The 23,964-nt window shown below is 34.9% G+C and overlaps 1 protein-coding gene across 2 annotated transcripts in view; it reads left to right on the top strand.

The window, feature by feature from the left end:
• Positions 1–23,964, top strand: part of FBXL17 (F-box and leucine rich repeat protein 17) — a 467,882-nt gene that overhangs the window by 162,584 nt on the left and 281,334 nt on the right. For both annotated transcript variants that reach the window (XM_059916861.1, XM_059916860.1), the window contains one exon: positions 103–233. In XM_059916861.1, the coding sequence (XP_059772844.1) occupies positions 103–233 (131 nt within the window). The remainder of the gene's footprint in view (positions 1–102; positions 234–23,964) is intronic.

Below are 23,964 nucleotides of genomic sequence, written 5' to 3'. Positions count from 1 at the left end.
TGTCTATTGTACAGTGATACTCTATAATAAGCTATATTTATAGTTTTTGAGGATGAATGTAGTATTTATATTTCTCATCTTTCATTTTATTTATCTCATTAGCTAAGAAACCTTTCCAGCTTGGACCTACGTCATATCACTGAACTGGATAATGAAACCGTGATGGAAATTGTCAAGAGGTGCAAAAATCTAAGCTCTCTCAATCTCTGCCTGAACTGGATCATAAATGACAGGTAACCATTGTAACATCTTAAAAATACTTTTCCAGAGGGAAACATGTGCTCTATGTACCAAGTACTGATTATCATTATAATAAGGCATGTCTACTTTAAGGAAAATGTGATAAAGCCATGACTTTTAAAATAGATATGTTTAAGTTTTGAAAACCATTTAGAAGTATGCTTTTAACCCATCCATTGCTTATATTTGCAACAAGGTTTTTATGTGCTAAGACTCAAATGTTTGCCTGAACAGTTATAATAATAGAAGTCTATTGAATTTTCTCTTTGTCACCCATCCAAGACATATTGTTTGTCACTTTAATATTTTTGCAACTTTTGTGTTGATTTTACTTTTCACTTATCAAGGAAAATGGTTCTTAGAAACTGTTTCAAACATTATACATTCAGATCCTTTCTCAAGGATGACATTTTGTTTTCTGTGTAAATAGAATTTGTTTTGAAAATGAAAGTCATGTGATGGACAGTTTAATATGTAGTGTAAAATGGGTAGTTTTTAAAACAAACAATGATAAACCAGTTTTTCTCTGAAATATTTAATGAAGGAAAAAAAAAAGATGCAAGAACCCTTGAAAATAGACTTCTTTATAATGAAAACAACTGCAGAGTTAGCACTACTCTACTACTGCTGATTAGTTAAGGTGGGTTCTTAAGTATAAGCGTGAGATAAGATTCTTGCCCAGTGACTTTTCAAGAATAAATTTTTTTAAAAAGTCAGGCCACCAAAAATATTTTGCTTTCAAAATAGAAAGCACTATTTCAGCTATAATTAGAACCTATTTAGATTTAAATATTTTTCACAGATTAGAGCAGAGGTTTATTAAGTTTGTGTCAGATAATGCTTTAAATTCAATACGCTTCCCCCTTTCGCTTTTAATTTCCTTTTATACTTTTAACAATAAAATCGTGTAGACTACATTTTCCCCAAGTATGGTAAATTCTAGTGACATTTTAATAAATTACCCTGCATTGCTCTTTAAATTATGTGATAGCTTTTGACTTAGCTCTTTCTTAGTAAAATTTTTCTTGAAAAATTTACTAATCCAGAATTGGCCCATGGTCATCATTTATAAAAGGTGTTTATTGTTTTTGAGTAATAGTCACTATGTGAGGTGGATCAAAATCTAAAGAAAATTGATGAAAATTTTAAAAATTAAATTATTCTCTATAATCAGCTTTTGCCTACATAGCCAGTTATGTGGCAACTTAAAAATAATCTTTTAAGTGTTTTTCATAATAACTAATAAAATAAAGTACATGAAAAACATCATCCTGTGGTTTAGGTGTTTAGCATTAGCTTAATATTGAGGTAAACTTCTTGGTAATGCTTTAAGTTGAAAGGTGAAAACTATTTGTGCCACAATATGGTTATGAAAACGATTGCCTTTCGTTGCACAACAGTTTTCTGTTACAGTTTAGTTAGCCATAACTGGGTATTTACAAATGAAAAAGTGGGCAGCCCTCACCTTCTCTTTCTTAGGTTCCATCTACTCAAATCTCTTGCGATTTCAGTCATTTTTTTCCTAATTATAATGGTTATTTGGTATTTGATCCTAAATACCTGTACTGTAGAGATTTATTTGCAAGGAATGAAAGTGTATTTTTATGTTTTTAATGGAAAAGTTTGGATTAATTGAGGAAACGTGCATTTTAATGAGGCTGAGTGGTAGAGTTTTAAAGATCAGACTCTTTTAGGTTTTAATTACACTACTTGCACTTATCCTGTGTACTGTAATAGGAGTTTCAAACATTAAAACCCACTTTGTAGTATCATCTAAATTACTCAGCTCATTGTTCTTGGGATACTCTATCACTAAGCTAAGTAATATTTGTAATTATATTGGTATAAATCTAGGACTTCCCATCAGACTTAATTATAATTTCAGCACTTAGCCGAGATGGGTTAGCAACCTTTCGTATAGAGGACACTGGAATGCACTAATGCATTTAGCCTATCAATTAGCGTCTGTTTTACATTTGTTCATTATTATTATCCTCTAGTAAATCAGGAGGCATTTATTAACCCCCTACTAAATACTTGGTGCTGTGTCTCAGACTGTGGAGCGCTGAGTCCCTGCTGCTCTCAGAAGGTTTTCTCTTTAGGTGACATAAGACTTAATGAGGGGGATAATAGTGAGCCTTGTAAGGATAGAGGGGAGGAAGGTAACCTTTATTACCCAGGTAATTGATAGGCACTTTACATGTGTTCTCATTCAATCCTTTCAACATCTTTTGTCAGCGGAAGGTCATACTATTCCTATTAAATTTAGCCCATTTGTTTGACTTTTCTTTGGCTTTTCCAGTTGTACGTATTTTCATCTTTGCTGCAGTAACAACTGGATGGGGACAAACAAGAAAAAGCAAATGGCTAATGAGTCAATTTCCCTTTCATAGCTGGGTTCACACACAATTGACATTTATATGTAACATTCTTAGTTTTTTTTAAACTAATCTCATTATTTTCTTCCATAATAAAGTTACAATAGAACCTTTAGATACTATTTTAAGCGTAATACCTGTGAAAAGGATCTATGTTTAATGCTGCTAGCTTTAATAAAGGATTCCTCACATGAAGATAAACTTTGATACTCTTCCCAGATCTTTAGATATAAGATTTATCCTGAATTTTAAAAGATTTTATCAATAAACTTTTTTTGAAGCTCAAAATTTTAAAACATTTAGTAATTGAAGGTCTTTACTGTTAAGCTCATGAAACCTTTTAGCATTCTGTGGTTCTTGAATTGATCTGTGTGACTAAGACATGCTGTTCTTTATCTTTGTTTTCTAAAAGGACTTTTTGTGTTTAGAGAGTTAAACAGCGTGATATTTTCTTGTATTCAGAAGGATGGTCTAGTAGTCGTTTGACATTTACCATTGCTTTTGAATACAAATAAAATCCAAGTGGTTTATGAAAAGAGGACACTGACTATTTCTATCAATGATTTAAATTAAACATCTGGTTATTATGTCTCCTCTACTCACTGACTGTAAGTTTATTGGAATGTTTACTTGTATTTGATATAAATCCTTTGTTATTTCACGTCGAATTTGGTCTTCATTGTTTTTGTATGTTTGGTATAGAGTCCAGAAGCAGCATGCTTTGGATGTAAAAAACAGATATATAAAAACGTGAATGGTTCTGAGCATCTTTATAGTAATATGCCTATAATGGCTTTTTTTTTTTTTTTTTTTGGTCAAGAAGAATTAAGTGAAATCTAATTGATTTTAATAGATCTTTACGGAAGCTATTTTTAATATTTAAATTGGCTACCAAAGAGCGAATTAATCTCCCTAATTTCAATTTTTAACGTTAGTCCTGAAAATAAAATTTGATCATATAATGTATATACCCATTATCTAATATATGATCCTTTCAATGACAGTTGACCATGCTTGCTCATGAATTAGGAAAACAGAAGATAACAATACAAGAGAAGTGAAAGATTCTCTAGCATCTGTCAGCTAAAGTCACAAAACATAGCAAAAGTCAGGCTGGTTGTTAAAGCCAGTTATGCTGCCAACTAGTTGAACTTGCCTAGCTAGAGATTTATTCTTTGAATTTGCAGTTTAAAACAAAGTTGAGTGTATAAGTTTGTTGAACATGGATAACTAAGGATACCTTCTTTAAGGAGTTAATTTGCTGTATGAACCTTATATTTATGTAAAGGCACCTGTTGCATCAGTGGACACTCTAAAATTTGAGGACTTTTAAACCTGAGACTGTTGCAACCAGTTTCTTTCAAGTATAAAATAACGTTTACAGTATGTTACTCTTTCACTTTATATGTACTTGTGTTTAGAATAGTAACTATAAATATCTTCTCTTTAAGTAAAACTTTTGAATACCATCATTTTGAAATTGCAAACTGGTGGGCTCAGCTGAGTCCGGTCCACAAAGCTGTTTTGTTTGGCCTATACAATATTTTAAAAATTGAATTCGTTACCAACTTAAAAAAATTGGGGTAGTTCACATAAAAATTCTGAATTTTGGCCTTCTCTTGGGAAAGTTGCAAATCTAGCAACATTGGACCCACATTTTCTCATGTCAACAGTTTTTCCAGGATGAGTAATGGGCTTTTCTCGTTGGCCATTCTCCAATTTCTCCACTATTCCCACCCAGCATGACCTATTTTTTTATATTATCTACTTGTTCCTTACCCAGTCTACGAATTGAATTCTCCCTTATTGAAATCCAGAATGTAGAGATTTTTAGGTAAAGATTTCTTATTTTAAATCAAGTAGTTCTTTTTAAGTTGAGTCTGATAACATATGTTAACAGATAATATAGAGTTGATTAGTTTACCTAAATTAGTTCTTCATTATTTCAGGCCTCAGAACTTTGGCCAACATGTTGAAGTTACAGAGGGAGACAGAATTCCGTTTAAAATAAATTAAAACCTTCGTTTTCATTGACTGCCTTCCAAAATGGAGAACTCACTCCCACTTAGTGTTCAAACGAGTGTTCTAAACAGTTTCCTGAATAATAGAGTTGAACTAGTTTACTAAATTAACTCCAACTTCAAACCTGTGATTTAAAGTGAATTTATTTGCAGTGCTTAGTATTTGATTCACAATTCCTTTGTTTATAATACTAAGAAAAATCTTAAGACTATTCTTTCTCTTTTCTTTTTCTGTGCAGAGCCCTTTTTAGTCTTTTAGGTATACTGAGATTGAAGTTGTAGAGTGACAGATTACTCCACCACCCCTTTCAGGGAGACTGACAGCATCCTGGCTCATGTAAAACTCAATGAGGCTTTCTATAAAGATTTTTCTAACTCCCTTGATCTTCTCTGGATGTTTATTCTGTTTCTTCTTTAAAATTTCCGTTGATTCAATAAAAAACGGTGACATTTAGAAATAAAGTTCAAAGAGGATTTGAGCAGGTGTTGGTGATATAAAATATTTGCTGAGTGCCCATTGTGTTTTATTTCCAAGAATTGTTTTGTGAACATATGCTATATATTGTATTTATAAGTGTTCGAGGACTGGGTGGATGGATAATCTGCCATCTTCCTGTGAAGGTCACGTCACAGTGGACTTAGAATTTTATTTCATTTCAATCCCCTAATATTACTTAATTCTCCTAGAGACTGAGGTTTAAAGATTGCCCAAGGGGGATAAACCTATCCATTAAATCCAGCAGGCATGGTTGAATTTGAGTTGGAGAATATTTTGTTTTCTATTAAAGTTAAGTGGTCTGGAGGAGAGGAATACTTTTCACCTTGGAGTATTGAGTGTGAAGTTTGAACAATTTGCTTCTATAAAGGCACGAAAACTTGGAAATAAAGAGGTGGTAAAAATAATGCTGCCCATAGAAGCAGCTCCATGGTGGTATTTAGAGCAGCGATCTCCTGCCAGTGTAGAATGCTGAGCAGTCTATCTGCATACTTTTGGTGCCTAATAATGTGGTTGGGCTGGTTAGGTGGAGTTTTAGTAAAGCTGAATTTTAGTTATTTCCGTAATTTACTACATAGTTTTGAGTATATTCTGTATCTATTCATATTTTTTTAAAAAGGATAAATATATTTCACTGAGTTGTAGGAGAGTTGCAGGGACAGAATGGAGCCTTTCTGAGCTAGTGACGCTTGTTTGAGGTTGGCTTATTGATACTCTCTTTTATAGTCACAGTTATTTGTAAGACCATCCCTAGAAGAATAGTATGATATTGGGATAACTACTATTCAGGCCCCCTAACCATCTTCAAAAATGATGTCTTAGGTGTCCTTCTATCCATTAGACCCTCTCTTTAAAACCATGATTGCTTTTTGTAGTGCCCCTGAGGTTGAAGGGTATAATATTTTCTCTCTTTTGTTTTTTAACCAAGGATGATAACAACAGCCAATAATAGCTACCATTTATTACAATCTGCGCCATACAGTGTGCTAAGTGTTTACACCCTGTGTTTCATTTAATCTTTACAACAACCCTGAGGAAGAAATTAACCTCATTTTAAAATGAAGGAATTAAGGTCCAGAAAGGTTAGACTGCTCTCAGCTAGTAAGTGGTGGAGCCAAGACTGGAACCCATTTTTCTGTGTCTTCAAAGTCCAAGCTCTAACCACGAGGGGCTCACTGTCTCCCAGCACCTTACTCTGACTCAGACCTAATGACCTAATGTCCTGATTTGCTGAGGACAGTCTCAGCCCAGTCCTGTTGTTTTGGAATTCCGTCAGGGTTAGCCCTTGTGCTGCCACTGCTCCTTTCTGTGTTCCGGATGTCCTGCTTTGGATGATCAATTATGTGGTCCTCCTACCTCAGGCTATGCGTGATCATTCTGAACATCATTAGGGTGTTACCTTCTCTTTTCCATATGGGGTATCTGAGAGGTAAACGTTTAAGATAAGACCTGTAGATTTTAAAAACATCTAATTTTGTAATAAAAAGCAATTTTTCCCCCAACAACTCCATTTATAAACACTCTTCATTTCTTACTAAGTTTCTTGAAGAAAAGTAGAAAGTATTGCTCGTGTTTGTGTCTTATACCACATCTAGCTCATACTTGATATCAAAAAGAATTTCAGAATGAATTTTGAGTAGATATTTTATTTAAGCATGTGATGATACACATTTACTTTTACAAATATTTTATTATCTATAAATGCTGTCTGTCAGTTGTAACAAATTAATCGTTGCAGAGTGAAGGAGAATACTGGGTGGTATATACTTTGAGTAAGTTGTTACTGAGTTAAAAAGAAGGAAGTTAACTTCATTGAAGGTTTCAGTACCTTTGGTAAAAAATAACTGTCATAACTAATCTGTACAGTTTTCCTAGCATATGTGATTTTTCAAATAGCTAATGATATTTTTCTACAGAAGGAGAAGTTTTTCTGATAAAGCGATTTGTGCATTTATCCTCAGATGAAATTCAAATTAAAGGTGCTTTTTCATTGTTTGGTATGTAGTGCTGTTGGGTATCGGTTCTGATATTGGTTCTTTCAATAATTCTAATTGCCGAATATCATTTTAAAGGAAATATTAATTGATATATAACATTAGAGCATTTAACCTAGTACAGTCACTTGAAAGGAAGTCTATATGAGATCATCTTTATCTCATCTATGTCAGCCTACTTTGATTTTTAACTCCAGTTCTGGAGATGGGATGGAAACTGGATTTGATGTGGATGAGTTTGTCTTATTGATTCTCTATGTTCACATTTTGTCATATAGAAAAATGCGAATTTTTATGATAGCTCCAACGTATAATGGTAATTTTTAATTTCTGCTTTGTCTTTGGTTCCTAGTGAGCAATAATGCATAAGTAAACATTTCTGCAAATAATAATAATTAACAGAGCTTTTATAGAATCATATTATTGGTATCCCTGGATGTGCTATTCTAAATGCTGCCACTGATTTTGTGTTTTTAAGACAATATAAAGATGAGTAAATGTATATATTAAGCACTTAGTTTGTGGGATTAACAAATTATGTCTTATGTGTTATGAAATCAGAATTCATGATCAAATTATGGGAAAGAATGGGACACAATGTATCAATATATGACAATGAATGCAGTGCTGTATACTCATAAATTTGGAGGCTTCCTAACCTCAAAACCCATTTTAAAATTACCAACAATGAACAAAATCTTCACTTATTGATGAAAATGATAATAGTTTATTGACTGTTCGGACAAATTTATGACTTCCTGCCCTCCCCCCTCCTCCCCCCAGCTGTTGTCTTATTCTTAATCCCCAGCCAGAAATGGTAATTAAAATAACTCACTGTTGTCAAAATTTTAAAATGCATGATAAATGAAGCCCAGCAAATAGTGAAAATATGAGAAAGGTGATTAAATCTGACAATTTCCTTGTAAAAGGCTTGAGATGATAAATATCTCCTGTGATTAGTTATTAATTTAGTGCAAGAGATTTTGCTTCAGCCTAAAATATTTTATGAACAGTGGCATAAAGAAATATCTTAGAAGATAGGTACACACATGTTTAACCAGAGGAGAAATAGCTGGAACTTGATTGGTATTAATTAAAAATGGCAGACCTGACATGTATGTGCCTGGGCTACTTTCCGTATGATGGTCCTTTCAGAAATTAAAAAAGAATACATGAAGACATGAAGAATGACAGAGTAGTTTCAGCTTGAACCCTTTTGTCTCACGAAGATGGAAAGGTTTTATGTATATCATTCCTCAACTGATAAAATATTTAATTTAAGTTAGTATAAAATAACTCCTTGCTTACTGAAGTTGACAAAAGCAAACTTGTTTCATTAGCAGTTACAGTTGCACTGCTAATAATTTCCCTTTAAATGAATATGAATTCCTTTATATTTAAAGAAAAGATGAAATAATAATGGTGGTTGTAACGAAGTGCTGTATCACGTTACTGTTGGCTGAATCCATAGCACATCAGTCTGCTGGTGGCATATATCATTGTGTGGCTGTGTGATGTTTTGTTTATGAATCTCTCTCTTTGCAAGGGCGAATTTGCGTCTTCATCTTTGGCCCTCTGCCCCAGCCTCAGCCCCTGGAACCTCACATAGAGCCCAGCTCAGAGAAGCAATTTAATACCTACGTGTTGAGGGAATTATAAATGTTGCTTTTGTAGGATGTATAAGTCTGTTTTTAAATTTGGCTTGAACTCTGGCCGAAATCCAGGCAATTGGTTCAAATGTCCTCCTTCTTCCAGATTTATTTATTTCTGAATAAAGTTGATACTTAATAAAGTGAGGACAATGTCATTATCTTGATTTAGATAGAGCTTGCTTTATGTATTGCATGCTTTTTATCTGAAAGCCATAGCTTCGTTTTTGGAACAATACCTAGGTTTTAATGTTGAATCGTTGGTTTCTGCCTTTTTAATAGAGTCTTTGGAATACTTTTAAATGAAGATCCAGAAACTTCATTTGGTTTTCATATGTAATGATACGTTGTATTAATTGAAAAGAGGCAGAGGAGACAGTTACAGCTTTTTTTCTGTTTCTTGGTGAGAAAAGTATGGCTGTATGAGAAAACTGTTGCATATTTTTTCTTAATTCTTCCTTGTAGCACTTTTAAGTGCTGCTCTTTAAATGTATGTTTAATATTTGGTTAATTGTAACTATGAACCTAAACATACTGATTTAAGTCCAGGTTCACATTAGAACAATTATCTGGTTAATTGCTCTTGTGCAAAAATAGGCTAAAAAATCATCAGAACATCAACTTGTGAAAGCAGTGGCAGGAGTTTCAAAACCACCAAGCATACCTACTGCAAATCACATCAGCAAAGCAATTAATTTAGGCTAATTGCTTTTCTGTTTGTTCAAGATGCACTTTGGAACTGTCTTTTGAAATCGTGGCAATTAAGATTAGTAAGCAATATAATTAAAGAATGTTAGAATTGTCGCTATTTTTCAAAAATGGTAATTATTCCATATGAACCTATACAGTAGATCTATCACCCATGTGGGACTTTGAAATAATTAAAGCAAAATAGGAGTACTTTAGCACACAAGATTCCCTTTAAAAATAAATCAAGTAGATTACCTTTTCAGCAACTGTAGCACAGGGTTATCTTTAATCTCTAATTATCAAGAAGAATTATCTAGTTTCAATAATGCACAGTAAGGAGGTTTGTTCACATAGGGGGAGAAATAACCACCGAAGATGGCACTGGCTAGTGGCATTTTCTCTAACAGACGTGTTTTTGGGTTCTTGTATGGCTTCTCCTAACATCATCAGGATTTTTAAATGTCTTAAAAAACAGATTAGGCATACCTCATGTTATTGAAGTTTTCCTTTATTGAGCATTATAATTTGGGCAGTACCAATTTGTCTAAAATTGAAAACGACTTGAGTTTCCAACTGTTTCTTTATGAAGCCATATTGTAACAGAACCTCAGCTAAAAAAAATGGCAACTTTAGGAATCAGTTCTTCATTGGAAATGTAGGAATGTCATTAGTGGGGGAATTAGTCATTCCCCAAACTGCTTCTCTGTTCACCATATTGTCAAACAGCAAGTAGCTATTTCCTTCATCTCTCTCCTTCCCTAAGGAGCCATTCTTATCACGCAGCGTGTTTAGTGGCCTGTCCTGCCCCATGAAATTATCCAAAGCAAATAGATTGGATTGTATTAAGGACTGTGGCTCTTGGAGTGAATCTTTGAGAGACACACCTATTAAAGGAAGTCTTGGTAGCAGTTATTTTGTGCCTTTCTGGGTCTGTGACAAGAAATTTAGGAAGATATTCATTAAAATTAGATTTGATGCAGTCAATTAAATTTCAAGTTTTGTTTTGGCATTCTACTTTTTGTTTGTTAGTAGATATAAAAATTATTTTCTTTATTTTTCTGTATTTCTGCTTAAATCGGTATGAATAGATCTCTAAGCCTAGCTAATTAACTGTGTCACAAAACTAAATTTTTCTCTAGTGATCACTTTCATGGAGAAGAACAAAAGTATATTTAGTTTTTACAAGGATATATTTTTCTTTATTCTTTTACAAAACTTCATAGTTTCTAGAAGTGCAGCATACTTCATCCAGATTTCCCAGTGATGCTGTTTGTTGTGGAATGTTTGATTAGAAAGCTTCATGTTGAAGGTAAAAATATCAAATCAGATGAAAATAAATATATTGATTAGAATAAATAGAAAAGTGTGGAGGACTCCTAGAATACAGAAAAATGAACAAAGAAACCTAAATGATGTTGGTCTTCTTTTGAATCTGTCATTGAAGTAGCAGAACAGTGTTACTCTAGCTTGGGGAAAACTCAAGCTAGTACTCCTTTTTGGCCTTTAAAACATGAATTCTGCAATTATTTATAGTTGAAAGACAGCATAGGTGCTATAAAATTTGTCACTATTTCGGAGACTTTAGAAGACTGCAAATTATAGCCACATATTTACCCTATCCCTATATGCATGCCTTTGTGCATTGGTATATTGACCACCCTTACATCAAGAGGTGGCATCTGTTTCTCTATCCCCTTGCACTTGGGCTGGCTTTGTGACTTGCTCTAACCAGTAGGATGTAGTGGAAATTATGTTGTGGGACTTCCAAGGTTTGGCTTCAAGGGGCCTTGCAACTTGCTCTTCTGGAAGCTGCCCCACCTGAAGAGGCCCAGAGTAGTCTCTCTGAGAATGAGAGATCACATGGAGATAGAGGTCTAGCCAACAGCCAGGGTCAACTGTCAGACGTGTGAAAGAGGCCATCTTAGACCATCCAGCCTCAGTCAAACCTTTGGATTCCTGCAGTACTGTGAATGAAACCCACAGAACTGCTTAGCTGAGCCCAGGGAGTTGTGAGCAAGTAAGAGCAGTTTTTTTAAGCTGTGAAGTTTTGGTGTAGTTTGTTATTCAGACATTGACTTTGTAGCTGCTCTATGTTGAACATTTTGTATTAAGTTAGGCAAGGTGCCAAGAGCGCTTTGTTCATTATCCTATTTAATTATCACATCAACTCTGTGACATAGGTATCATTATGCCCTATTTTATAGATAAGGTAAAAAAAAAGACTCAGAGAGGTAAAAGATCTTGTTGGCCATCACAGCTAGTAAGTGCAGTCAGGATTGAATGCAGATCTGCCTGACCTCAGTCTCATCTATCAAACTAGCTCCAAAAGCTTATTCTAAGTTTAAAAATACATTTGGTTGCAATAAGCAGTTAAACCTACCAGTAGAGTCTATGAATATAAGTACTAGCTAAATTGCATTATAATAAAATACATCTCATTGATATAAAATAAATATTACAATAAAATAACATCCATTTGCAGTTTCTAGTGTTACTATTTAATCTTGGGTAATCACCTAAAAAAATGCATGGGGAAAAGAGACAGTTCTTCTAAAAGGAATAGTGTGAATACAAAATTAAAAATACATAAATATAAGGCCTTGATTTTATATATATTTAAAACAGTTTTTGGCGTTTCATATTATTCAGAATAGATCTCTTTCTACCCTATTGTGAAGTTAGGGAGAAATGGAAAAAGAGGAGATCGTCTTTTAGAAGAATTGTGGCTGAAGCTTAATCACTGTTATGTTTGCCTTCAACACTGTGTTTTTTAGTAATAAGTCTCGTAAGGACATAACTTCTATGGCCTATAGGCAGTAATGGTACTAATACCTATGATGAAAATACCACAAAAAATTCTACAAATAGAAGTAGTAGTCTTTTCATTTTTTGAAATGCTTTTTTAAAAAATTTTAACTATCACCTTAGAAACCATACATCAATAAACTAATTAAGACTAGTGGGTGACTCTGACATGTATATCATATCTCATCTTACCATTTACTATAGCACCACACTAATCAGACCTGCCTCATGGTTTTATTGCCTGTTAAATGAAGCCTGGGAGCATTTCCTCCATGATTTATTATGGTATTTGGAGAAGTAGTTTCATTTGGGAAATACAGTTTCCATTTGTTTTCCTTTTAACTTGAATTTAAGCTCAATTCCTATTTTTGGTTTTGATTAATCTTTTTTTCCATTAGCGAATTACCAGTGTATTTTAATATTTTGATATTTTGTTGTATTACACACAGAGATGAATATTTTGTTTTGTGTGAGTATATATCTGGAGACTCCTGCGTTTGGGGAGAGGAGAGAGAGTAGGTTGCATTTTTTTTCTTTTAGTTTTAACTTACACGCAGATGGATTGTAAATCTCTTAGAATGTGACATTGATAACAGCATAGGAATTAAAACTGTATCTGGGAATTTTGACTTTTCTATAGTCCTGGGCTCCTAATCAGAAGTTTAGTAAATGTGTGTTGATTGATTAGATGGCAATATAAATAAACCTAGTAAACGTAAGCTTATGTTCAAGGTAAAAGAAAAAGAAAATGAACTGTTCACATTCATCAAGAAATAGAGCAAATCAAAATAAGTCAGTCAAAAGAGTCAAGTTCATTTAATGAATATAGACATAGCCTTTAAAAATGCATTATAAATGTAATTGAAGAGTTAAAGACGCACACACTGAATTCTCTAACAGCGGTGTGGTTTATGTGTGAGGTACTTGGATACAGTTTTAGTCTGACAACATGTTAACCTTGCTGGATTAAAAAAAAACTGAATGAAGACAAGGGGAGAAAAATCCTGGAGAAACATCATCTCCTTGTGGCAGCAGTTTATTTGGAAAGGGGATGACAAAATATGTCAAGACAATGCCCTGGCTTTCTTCATTAAATTTAGTAATGATTTGGGGAAAAAAAGGAAGGGTTTTTCTGTAACATTTTTTTCTGCAGATTTATAGACGTTTGTGGGATAAATATCTTCAAAGAAATATATATTACTTATCACACAGTTAATATTTTGCATATTATGGTCTTATTGGAATTAGAAATGTTTAGTAATTTATATCTTTAAATAGATGTACATCTTCTTTTTTTTTTTTTTAACATCTTCTTTTTGTTTCCAAGATTTTTCTTTTATGAGTTTATTTCCAGTACTGAGACATCATTATGTTATAGAGGAGCTTTGTTTTTGTTTTCTTTTTTGGTGATGGCTTTTGGCAGCCCTCCGTCTCCAAGTACAGTGTAACATGTAACAGTGAAGCTTGTTAAAGGGGGAGAAATATAAACTATCACCAGGCAGGCCCTGACAGACATTCAGACATCCACACAGACACTGCTGCTACTTGATGGTGTCTCCCATTTTGAAAATGTAGCTATTTAAAAAGGGACAAAGTCGCAATAACTTTACACGCCTGTTGCTTGTTGTATGCACATATATTTTACTTGTGATTATTCCCCCACTGACAGTATCTTTCTAATGTTTAATTTGAATGGTTACATTTATCTTTGCTAACTTGTCACTGTTAGTTTTACACTACGTTTCAATCCTCTAAATAGATTGTATATGTGCACACTGTACTTGGTAAAGAATTTAGAATTTGTGGTGATCCACACTGATGGGCCTGGGAGTATGTATGGGGGAGAACATGGGATAGATAGTAATTCAAGGTAGCAGGAAATCCTAACATGCACCTCTCCATGTTTTTAGCACTGATAGGCATTGATTTCATTTCATTGTTGAGATAATGGTGTCCTGTAAGCATTTAGGTGGAACAAAATGCCTAGGGTTAAAGGTGGACTATAGTTAATCTTCAGTGCAATTCATCCTCAGGCAGGTAATCAAAAATATACACGTGTTATTTTGAAAGTTCTGTTAAAGCTGTTATTTAAAAGTGGCAATCACATCCAGATGAAAATTCCAGAATATACCCCAAATATATTATAATCATCAGCATCGAGCTGCAATCATTTATTTTAAGAATCACATTTGCAAGCTAGGTCCATTTAAAATAAATATCCTGAGCTTCCCTGGTGGCACAGTGGTTAAGAATCCGCCTGCCAATGCAGGGGACACAGGTTCGAGCCCTGGTCCGGGAAGACCCCACATGCCGCAGAGCAACTAAGCCCGTGCGCCACAACTACTGAGCCCGTGTGCCACAACTACAGAGGCCCATGTGCCTAGAGCCCGTGCTCCGCAACAGGAGAAGCCACTGCAATGAGAAGCCCATGCACCGCAACGAAGAGCAGTCCCCACTTGCTACAACTAGAAGAAAGCCCGCAGGCAGCAACGAAGACCCAACACAGCCAAAAATAAATAAAATAAACATTTAAAATAAAATAAAATAAAATATCCCAAATCTTAGTGTAAAAGTAATTTTTTAGTGAAATTACTGTTTTTTTTTTTTTTAAAGTAGACACACCCAACTGGGTTGTTTAAGTATTTGTACGAGTGAAACTTATTTCCAAAGACTTCAGAGTGGGAAAACCAACAACTTTTTTTTTTAATTAAAAAAATTTTTTTAACATCTTTATTGGAGTATAATTGCTTTACAATGGTGTGTTAGTTTCTGCTGTATAACAAAGTGAATCAGCTATACATATACATATATCTCCATATCTCCTCCCTCTTGCATCTCCCTCCCACCCTCCCCATCCCACTCCTCTAGGTGGTCACAGAGCACTGAGCTGATCTCCCTGTGCTATGCAGCTGCTTCCCACTGGCTATCTATAACCAACAACTTTTGACTTTATATTTTAAGGGCAACACAGAGGAAATTTTCATTCAATTTCTGTTTAATTTGCTGTGACTGCTTTTGACATTCACAAATTATGTCATTAATTTTGACATGCAAATAAGAAAACCAGTGACTTTGGGATTCAGCTCTGAAGAGCTCTCACAGGTGCTTAGCCATGTCGCCTCTGTCTCCCCGCCAGGAATAACAGGACGATCAGTAAATGAGGTGTTGTAGTTTTCCCACAAGCCTTTGTAAAAGGAGTCTTTTCTCCTCTTTCTGATCCATTACAGAGCATTTGATTCTCAGGAACTTTTCCCCCTTTAATTTGTGCCTTCTTCCCTTACTTAAAGCCGTGGTCTCTTTTACTTTTTTGTTGATGCAGTCATTGATGACATTTTCTCAGGTAATTTTTTCCCCTTTAACTTGGATCTTCTTCCATTCCTTCAATCTATAGAGTATTTTCTTTTATTGTTGTCAGTGTCACTGATGACATTTTCATCTGGTTCTTGACATATGTATTTTATAATACATGGCATTGTAAGGAGTTTTTTGGTCAGTGACATTTTGGCAAACACTTGCCAGTGGCTACCAGAGAAGGTCAGTTAGACGCGGAGCAATGAAATAAATTACCCAAAAAGGCTTCTCTGCAATACTAATGAATAGGGCTCGCAGAGGACTAAGGGAGTCTGGGGTTCTTTGTGTTGTTTCTTTTTGTTGTTGTTATTGTTCCAGATCTTATCATTGTCATTCACTATATAACCTTGGTAAACTTATTTAAGTTCTCTTTTATAAGATTGAGTTAATGAGAACCTACCTTAGTGAAATGTTTGGAGGCTTAATCATGTTTCAAAAGCACCTTGAGTATGAATCATTTGTTCATTATTAGAATGGTGGCTTGGGTGGTACCATCCATCATTGATGCTTTATCACCATTGTAGCCTCATGGTTCCCTGCAAATTGACAGGGAAGGTCTTATATCAAACATTTTAAAGACACTAGCAGATTCTTGATGGCTACTTATTGCTTATTGTGTGGTAATACTGAAGTGTTCACAATTATCTGAAGAAAATAAGGCAATTAGTGTGTACTCATTATTGTATATTTTCATAAATGTCTCTATTTTCAGATTAAATGGGTGAAGTGTTTTCAGATTCATAAATGGAGTTTAAAAAAAAAAAAACCGGTGACCCCTACTTATGTTGCCATAAAGTAAAATACCTTAATATATAGCTACTTTACCTCTGTGAATGTTTTTCACTTGCAGTTTTTATCCAAATACTGTATATTTTAATGAGTTACACTTTTCAAAATATACTTTAACATTATCTACACACACACATACTCACACTCGCATGATGGACTAATAAGGAGATTAAATGAAATTCAAAATATCTAAGGAAGCAGGGCTTTCAATTTCTAATTTCTGGTTCAGTTGAGGAAATATAAGGACTGAAAATTAAGGAAATTAACTGTTTACTTTGAGTGTTTATATGTAATTCTGTGTTTGATATATTCCAAAAATCCTAGGATTTGATTTGGAAGTAGTTTCAAAGGACATGTAACTCAGCCTTCTACCTATAAACTGCTGACTCTTCATCTATTGCATATATGCGGTTCTTTCTTTTTTTCTTTTCTTCCCATCTTCTTACCACTTTTCCTTCATCTCTCATCTGGGTCTATTTAATTAACATATTAAATCACATTCTGACTATCTGACATTCAAAATGCTTCATAAGTAAAAGATCAGCACTTTCTGAAAGTATTTTAAAGATCAGGTTATTTATTCTCAGTTTTAAAAAAAGACTGCAACACATCCCCTGAACTTTAGAGCTTGGACAGGTGTATGAGAGGTTTTAAAATACAGAGACATCTCCCTGGAGCATGTGTTTTGCAGGAGTGGAGTGGGGAGGACACAGCGGACTGCCAGGGGGCAAACCGCTAGAGGGAAGACACTGCACATGCTGATTTCCCTTTGCTCTGTCTTGCTTTGTTTTTCCAGCCCTGTGGCTTGCAGGTTTATTAAAATGCTAATGATGTTTATTCTGTTTTTATTGGCAGCTCTCCAGATTTGATTATTGATATATCTGAATAACAGTGAAATGCAACATCAAGGTCTCACTTGACTCTTTTCCCTAGATTTTCGTCAGTAGAAGTATAAATACCACAATGTCCGATGGATCATATTGTAGTTTTTTTATCTGTGTAAAAGTGAAATGTTACAAGAGCACTGTCAACTGCTGTTTGGAAATGAGCTTTTATTGGGATAGCGAGGGGTCTCCCGTGGGCTCCATCCTTAGGTGAGTGTGCTATCCCACTCTCTGAGGAATAATCATATTTCCAATAACAAGTACCTGAGTGTGTTTGTGGGTTTTCATTGCTGTTCTCATTTTCTGGGTTTTGGTATTTCACATCTTGTACAGACTGACTAACGTGTATACTAATAGCCTGCAGAATACACCTGTGACTGGCAGGGGATTGAGGCGTTACTATACTTCTACCTGCTCTTTCTGAAAATTTTAACCACAGCCCTTTGGGGTTGAAAAGACTTCTGAGAACACCTCATGTAACTTCTTCATCTTGCTGTTTTGAAACTGAGGCTCAAAGATCACCTGTGACTTGTCTAGGTTCACACAGCCTGCTAGTGGTGAAGGTGGCCCTTAGGCTGCTGGGTCCCACTTGGCTGAGCTTCTCCCTTATCTTCCATTATAGCCACTTATTTGCCGTCAACACTTGTTTTCTTTCATGGCCTAGAATGGAACTGGAGTATCTCTAGATTGTACACTCTTGTGTTTCTTTTATGCCCCTTTGGCAAAACAACAACACACACACAAGGACATTTTTAGTAAATATTAAAAAAAAAAAAAAATGGAGACTATCTAAAATCTCACTTTCTAAACATTTCCATTGTTGACATTTTGGTGAACATCTTTTTAGATATGCACATATGTGCGTGTCCTCCTTTTGGAATTACATTGTGTGTGCTATTTTGCAGTCTGTGTTTATGTCAACAATATACTACGGATTTATTTTTATTTTAATAAATATAGATACCTCTCACCATGTCTCATGGATTTACAGTAGGGTTTTAGCATATTGCACTTAACCAATCTCTTATTGATAGACATTCTAGTTATTTCCAATTTTTACTCATAATAACTGTATGGTGAGCATCCTTATACCTGTGTCTTTGTGTACTTTTAATTTTTGTCTCCTGAGCGTTAAATTCTTGAAATGGAATTCCTGTATATAAGGGTAAATATATGTAAACTTTTTATACATCTTGCTTAATTCCCTATAGAAGATTATATCAATATATGTCTATATCCCTGGAGAAGAGTATCTGTTTCTCCATACCTATGCCAACCCTGGATGCAATCATCACCTATTTTGGAGCATTTAAAAATAACTTTAATGTTTAACTTTAATGTTTTTTAATGTTTAATAAAATTATTTAGGCACTAAATAATTATTTTCCACTAAGAGACAATATGCATAGTAGTTATGCCTGGAGCCAGATAGTCTGGATTTGAATCCTGGCTCTGCCACTTGCTACACATTTGTCACTGGGCAAGTTGCTTAGTCTCCCTCTGTCTTATTATCTGTAAAATGAAGATTCTAATAGTACTCACTTCATAATGTTTTTGTCTGATTTAAATGTGATTATACATGTAAAGCACTTAGGACAGTTTCTGGCACGTAGTTAATTACTCAATACATGCCAGCTATAGCTATAATAATAATGATTATTACTATCAGTCAGTAAGCATTTGATTTCCATCTACAGTTTATAGTACACAATGCTGGAATATGGGGTTTGAAAAGAAATATAAGACACACTGATCAAAAAACCCCACCACATACCAGAGATAAGGCATAAGTAGTAAATGAAAGTTACATAATCAAGTTAAATAACAACACAAAATTACAGTGTAAGAACAGACATGGACTAAAACATTATTAATTACCAAATGAATGGTATATTCATGAAACAGGCTTCCATTATAATATTTGGAAGATCAATACCGCAGTTTGCTCTACTGTTTTATATTCTTTTTCCCAACAGGACCGACTCCTCCTGTGATTTAGGGTGATTGTATATCTCAATTCGTGCAGCGCAGTCCTGGTTTGTGTCTGGCCTAATATTATGGTTGGATGATAAATTATATGGTCACCCTTTTATCCCAGTGATACCTTTCTGTGAATGTCATTGTGATGATGATGTGATGTCAAATTCTTGCTTTGGCCTAGGAGCTATTTTGACTATTATCTTTGCCCATTTGTTCTATTTTGGATCAATTTTATAGTTTAATTTAGAGGACAATCTTATTTCCAGGTGCTCAGGGGAAAAGCTCATTCTTAACTATCACTTACTGCTTACAAACGTTAGAAGAGAAACTTGGTTTACTGCCAGAGAAGAATAGTTTATTGCTGGATTATTGATGATCCAGCATGTTGCATCAGGGTATCAACTGAGACTTTATTTTTCTGAAACCAAAGGGAGAAATATTTCAGGGTGAATTATGGCAGGTAGGTGGAAAATTTTAAATGTATAAATAAAACAAATCCACTCTTCCTTAGAGGTCTAACATGTTATTTTGCACACAGGTGTGATTGTAATGATAAACACGTTTTGAGCAATGTGTAGTTCTCCACATCTTCAGTACAGATTTTTAAAAATATTTTAATGTCCTGCATTATTGGCATCTTAGCCAGTTTCCTAATATTTGATTGTTAGTTGAACCTTCTTATCTGCTTTCCTTGCCATTGATGTCACAATAATACGTTTAAAAGATTGAGAGTTTAGTTTTTGAATGATGAATAAGTGGTAAGAAAGAACATAAAGGAATAGAGGTTGACTATGCTGGGCCCTGGCAAAAATGAAACATTTTTTAACTCTTTCATTATAACTATCTCTTAATTAGATATTATCAAATGTTAAAGGAAGATGCTTGTCACATTTGGATTTATTGTGTAGGAAATTCATGCTCTGAATCATAGTGGGCCTAGATGACTTTTTTTCTGATCTAGATGAGAACATTGTCATATTATAATATTAGTGTTTGATTCAATATAATTTGTATTCCTTTTTTTTTTTTTTTTTTTTTGGTCATTGATTATGTGCCAGGCAGTGTACTTAGTACTGGCAGTACATAGTTGAATAAGAAATGGTCTCGGCCTCCCAGAGCAGGGGAGGGTAGGGAGAGGCTAATAAGACTTGTGAATAGCCATAGGATTTAAAAAACCTACCTGCATATCATTATAGAATAACAGCTGAAACACTAACACTTATATAGCATTGCCTTTGCTAACCCCTGTTCTAAGTGCTTTACATATAGTAAATTTCTAACAACCCTGTGAGGTAGATACTATTATTATTCCCATTTTTCAAATAAGGGAACCAAGGCACAAGAGATTAAGTGGCCCAGTGTCACGTAAGTAAAATACAATGTTCTATTCCAAGTGAACTCTTTAGAGAAGCAGTATTCACATGTCTCTTTTGTGTCTGATAAGCATTATGAGAAGTAATTGTCGTGTGACCCAAGAATTTGTGAGAGAAAATTACTGCATATGATTTTGTTTATTCGTCATTTATTCACTTACCAGGTATTTATTAAGTACTTACCGTGACCGGACATTTGGGCTAGGACAGTGAACAGAATCTTTGTGTTCCCTGCCTTCATGGAGTTGATAGTTAGCAATACTTGCCTCTGACATAGTCAAGGGATTTCTGGATGATTGTATAATACTTGTGCCGCTTTTCATTTTCATCATTTCTATGCACTCTTTTTAACTTTGTTGAGCACGCTCTGAAACCCTGTTTGCTCTTCCTATAATTGAGGGAGTCAGTGGCCTCCAGTTGCCATGAGTAGGTAGTTTTTAATTACTGTACATTGCACTTTTGTGTAACCTGGATTTTTACATATTGTACAATGACTCCCTTAAACTGATATTTATATACCAAATCTCATTGCTCTCACTGATGAAAGATGGTCCCTGGCTCTCACTTAGATTTTCTAACTTACTTTCAGTGACTAATGGGATATATTGTTTAACTAAAATTCCTACTGCAGTTATATTCCATTTTACATATTGGGGAATGAGTAAACTTTTCCTGTCCAAATGAGAAAATAATTCTGGGTCCTGAGTTGATTTATCAGCGCTCAGTGGTGTGACTGCCAAGTACTGCAGCTGCTGGGAGAGTGTGACCTGTGTGGAGGCCTTGGGACGCTAATGGGTAGTGACTTGTGATAAGAACTGACTCACTGGTTGAGTTTGCACTGTTTTTTCTTTCAGCATGTCATGATTCTCTCCCCACGGTCTTGCAGAGAGGCGATCACTTATGGGCAATCTGGGCTGCTGAAAAAGAAAGCTTCTCCCACGTCTCCTTCAGGGACCTAGTGTTTCCCACCTTGGAAGCTAAACGGCTTAGGGGCTGGCTGACCTTCGCCTGAGACCCAGAAACAGGGTGGAAAAAAGGGCGGTTGCTCTTAGGTAAGGGAAACTGCTCCCTTCTCAGCCTCAGCCATGAGGCTGACTTTTCCTTAAGGCCCCGTCAAGACTCTTACCTCCCTGCTGAATTATGCAGGCCCAAGGAAGACATGCCTGCAGGATCACAATTAGGGATTTTATCCTGCCCTTCCTCCATCTGTCCCAAGTAACATCTTAATTCTTTTTTTTTTAACTTTCAAACTTGTTTTTAGGACTGGTTTTTATCCTCAAGTGGGGGCTGTCGCTAAGTATATGAAAAGGGCTTTCCTCTGGGATTTTTTTCTTTAGTTCAGATATTAAACTAAACATAGAACATAATTTATGGAAAACAATTTTTCTTATTGGTGTGGTGGCTCATTTTCCCCCAGTAGAATGCCAACCCAATTTTACTCTGCATTCTCAAAGCTGGTGGCTAAGAGCTTTCTTCCTTTCCTCTTTATTTCAAAAGTAAGTAGTGGTTTGTCTAATTACTGTACTGTAGTTACAATTATAGAGAAAAGGTCAGTCTAGTCCTTGCCAATTAAAGTAGGAAAAAGCTACATTTATAACCACTAAGAGCCATTATGTCAATTTAATGCTGTTCATCAGTGTGTAACCTGTTTTCTAGGATATATAAATCTAATTTTGGTATTATAGTACACTCACCCTTTTAAAGGCCTTTGGTGGTGCGGAAAAGACATTATTGCGAGTGACTTATATTAATCGTGCATCCTTTCATTGTGTCTCATCATGGATTTTAGGATCTGGATTTTGTAAAACCTGGTCATCATAATAAGTAGGAATAGACCCTCTGAGTCACTGGTTGATCCTTTTATTTTTAATTATTTGACAAAATAACATAACCTGTTGTGATTTAGGTTTTCTAACTTTTTTTCAGTGACAAACAGGCATATACTATTTAACTAAAATTCTCATTGCTATGATGGTTCATTTTATATATAGGAAAAATCTATAAACTTTTACTATCCTAGTGAGAAAATAATCCTGGGATCTAAGTTGATTTTTCATTGCTGTTTTCTTACCTTTGCTATTTCATTTTTATATGTGTATAGTATTTAAGGATTTTTAACATCATTGATTTAATACATTAAGAAAATATGATTGAAAATGAAATATTTATGTTAATTTCACCCCTTATGAAAAGTCTGAACACAATATATCTTTATATGCCGTGCAGGATGTATCACATATCACCAGGTTTTCGCAAATCTGAAATGTTGTCTTCTTAAGTAATCCTTTTGCTATAGTAGTTTTTTGAATAAAATCACGTAGTGTTTTGAATCAAGAAAAAGGGGGGTGGGAAAGTTGAGTTTGTCTGGCTTAGACTTGTGAGGGATATGAGAACATACCTACAACTTGATATTCCAGAGTAGATTTCTCTATTCGAAGTAATTGTCTGTAGTATTAGCCAAGGACATTCTGATTCTTGTTCTCTGAGACTTTACAAATCTAAAATATGGGAATACTAATTGAAATACAACCATTTACTTGCTAGGGACCTATGGGTTTCTTTTTCCTTCTTCCAGTAAGGTTCAAGGTACACCTTCAGGCCTTTGAAGCTCCCCATAGCTATATTTACCTCTTTCAGTATCTTCTACATGCAAAAGAAAATGTAAAACTTAGTAGACTTATCATGGCTTTCTTTTCTTGTTTTAGCTCTTAGAAGCTATTGTCTTGAACTCCCAGATCTGAATATGTCATGGTTGATTACATTAACCTCCCACCAAGCCTACTTTTCTCTAAGTCAAACTGGGACTGAGACATTCCACTTTTCTATGCAGTGACTTTTTTCCTAACCCTCTAGAAATCAAATTTTGGATTGAATTGATTATATGATCTTAAATCCTTGATCCGTATGTCACCTTGGAATAGTCCCTGGCTCTGTTCTTTCTCCTTCAATCTCTCCACTTACTAATGTTTGAATAATAATGCCAGCGACCACAACCACCATGCACACACACACACACACACACACACACACACACACCATTAGAAGTTGTTGGTTATTGCTTTATAGTTACAGTTTTATTTGTGGAAATTTGATATCTTTTTTTTTTTAATGTAAATTTATTTATTTATTTTTGGCTGATGTTGGGTCTTCATTGCGCACAGGCTTTCTCTAGTTGCAGCGAGTGGGGGCTACTCTTTGTTGCGGTGTGTAGGCTTCTCATTGCGGTGGCTTCTCTTGTTGCAGAACACTGGGTCTACGTGCACGGGCTCAGTAGTTGTGGCTCTTGGGCTCTAGAGTGCAGGCTCAGTAGTTGT

Source organism: Balaenoptera ricei, chromosome 3, assembly GCF_028023285.1.
Source record: "Balaenoptera ricei isolate mBalRic1 chromosome 3, mBalRic1.hap2, whole genome shotgun sequence".
Classification (NCBI taxonomy): Eukaryota; Metazoa; Chordata; class Mammalia; order Artiodactyla; family Balaenopteridae; genus Balaenoptera; species Balaenoptera ricei.
This window is presented reverse-complemented; position numbering and strand designations above follow the sequence as displayed.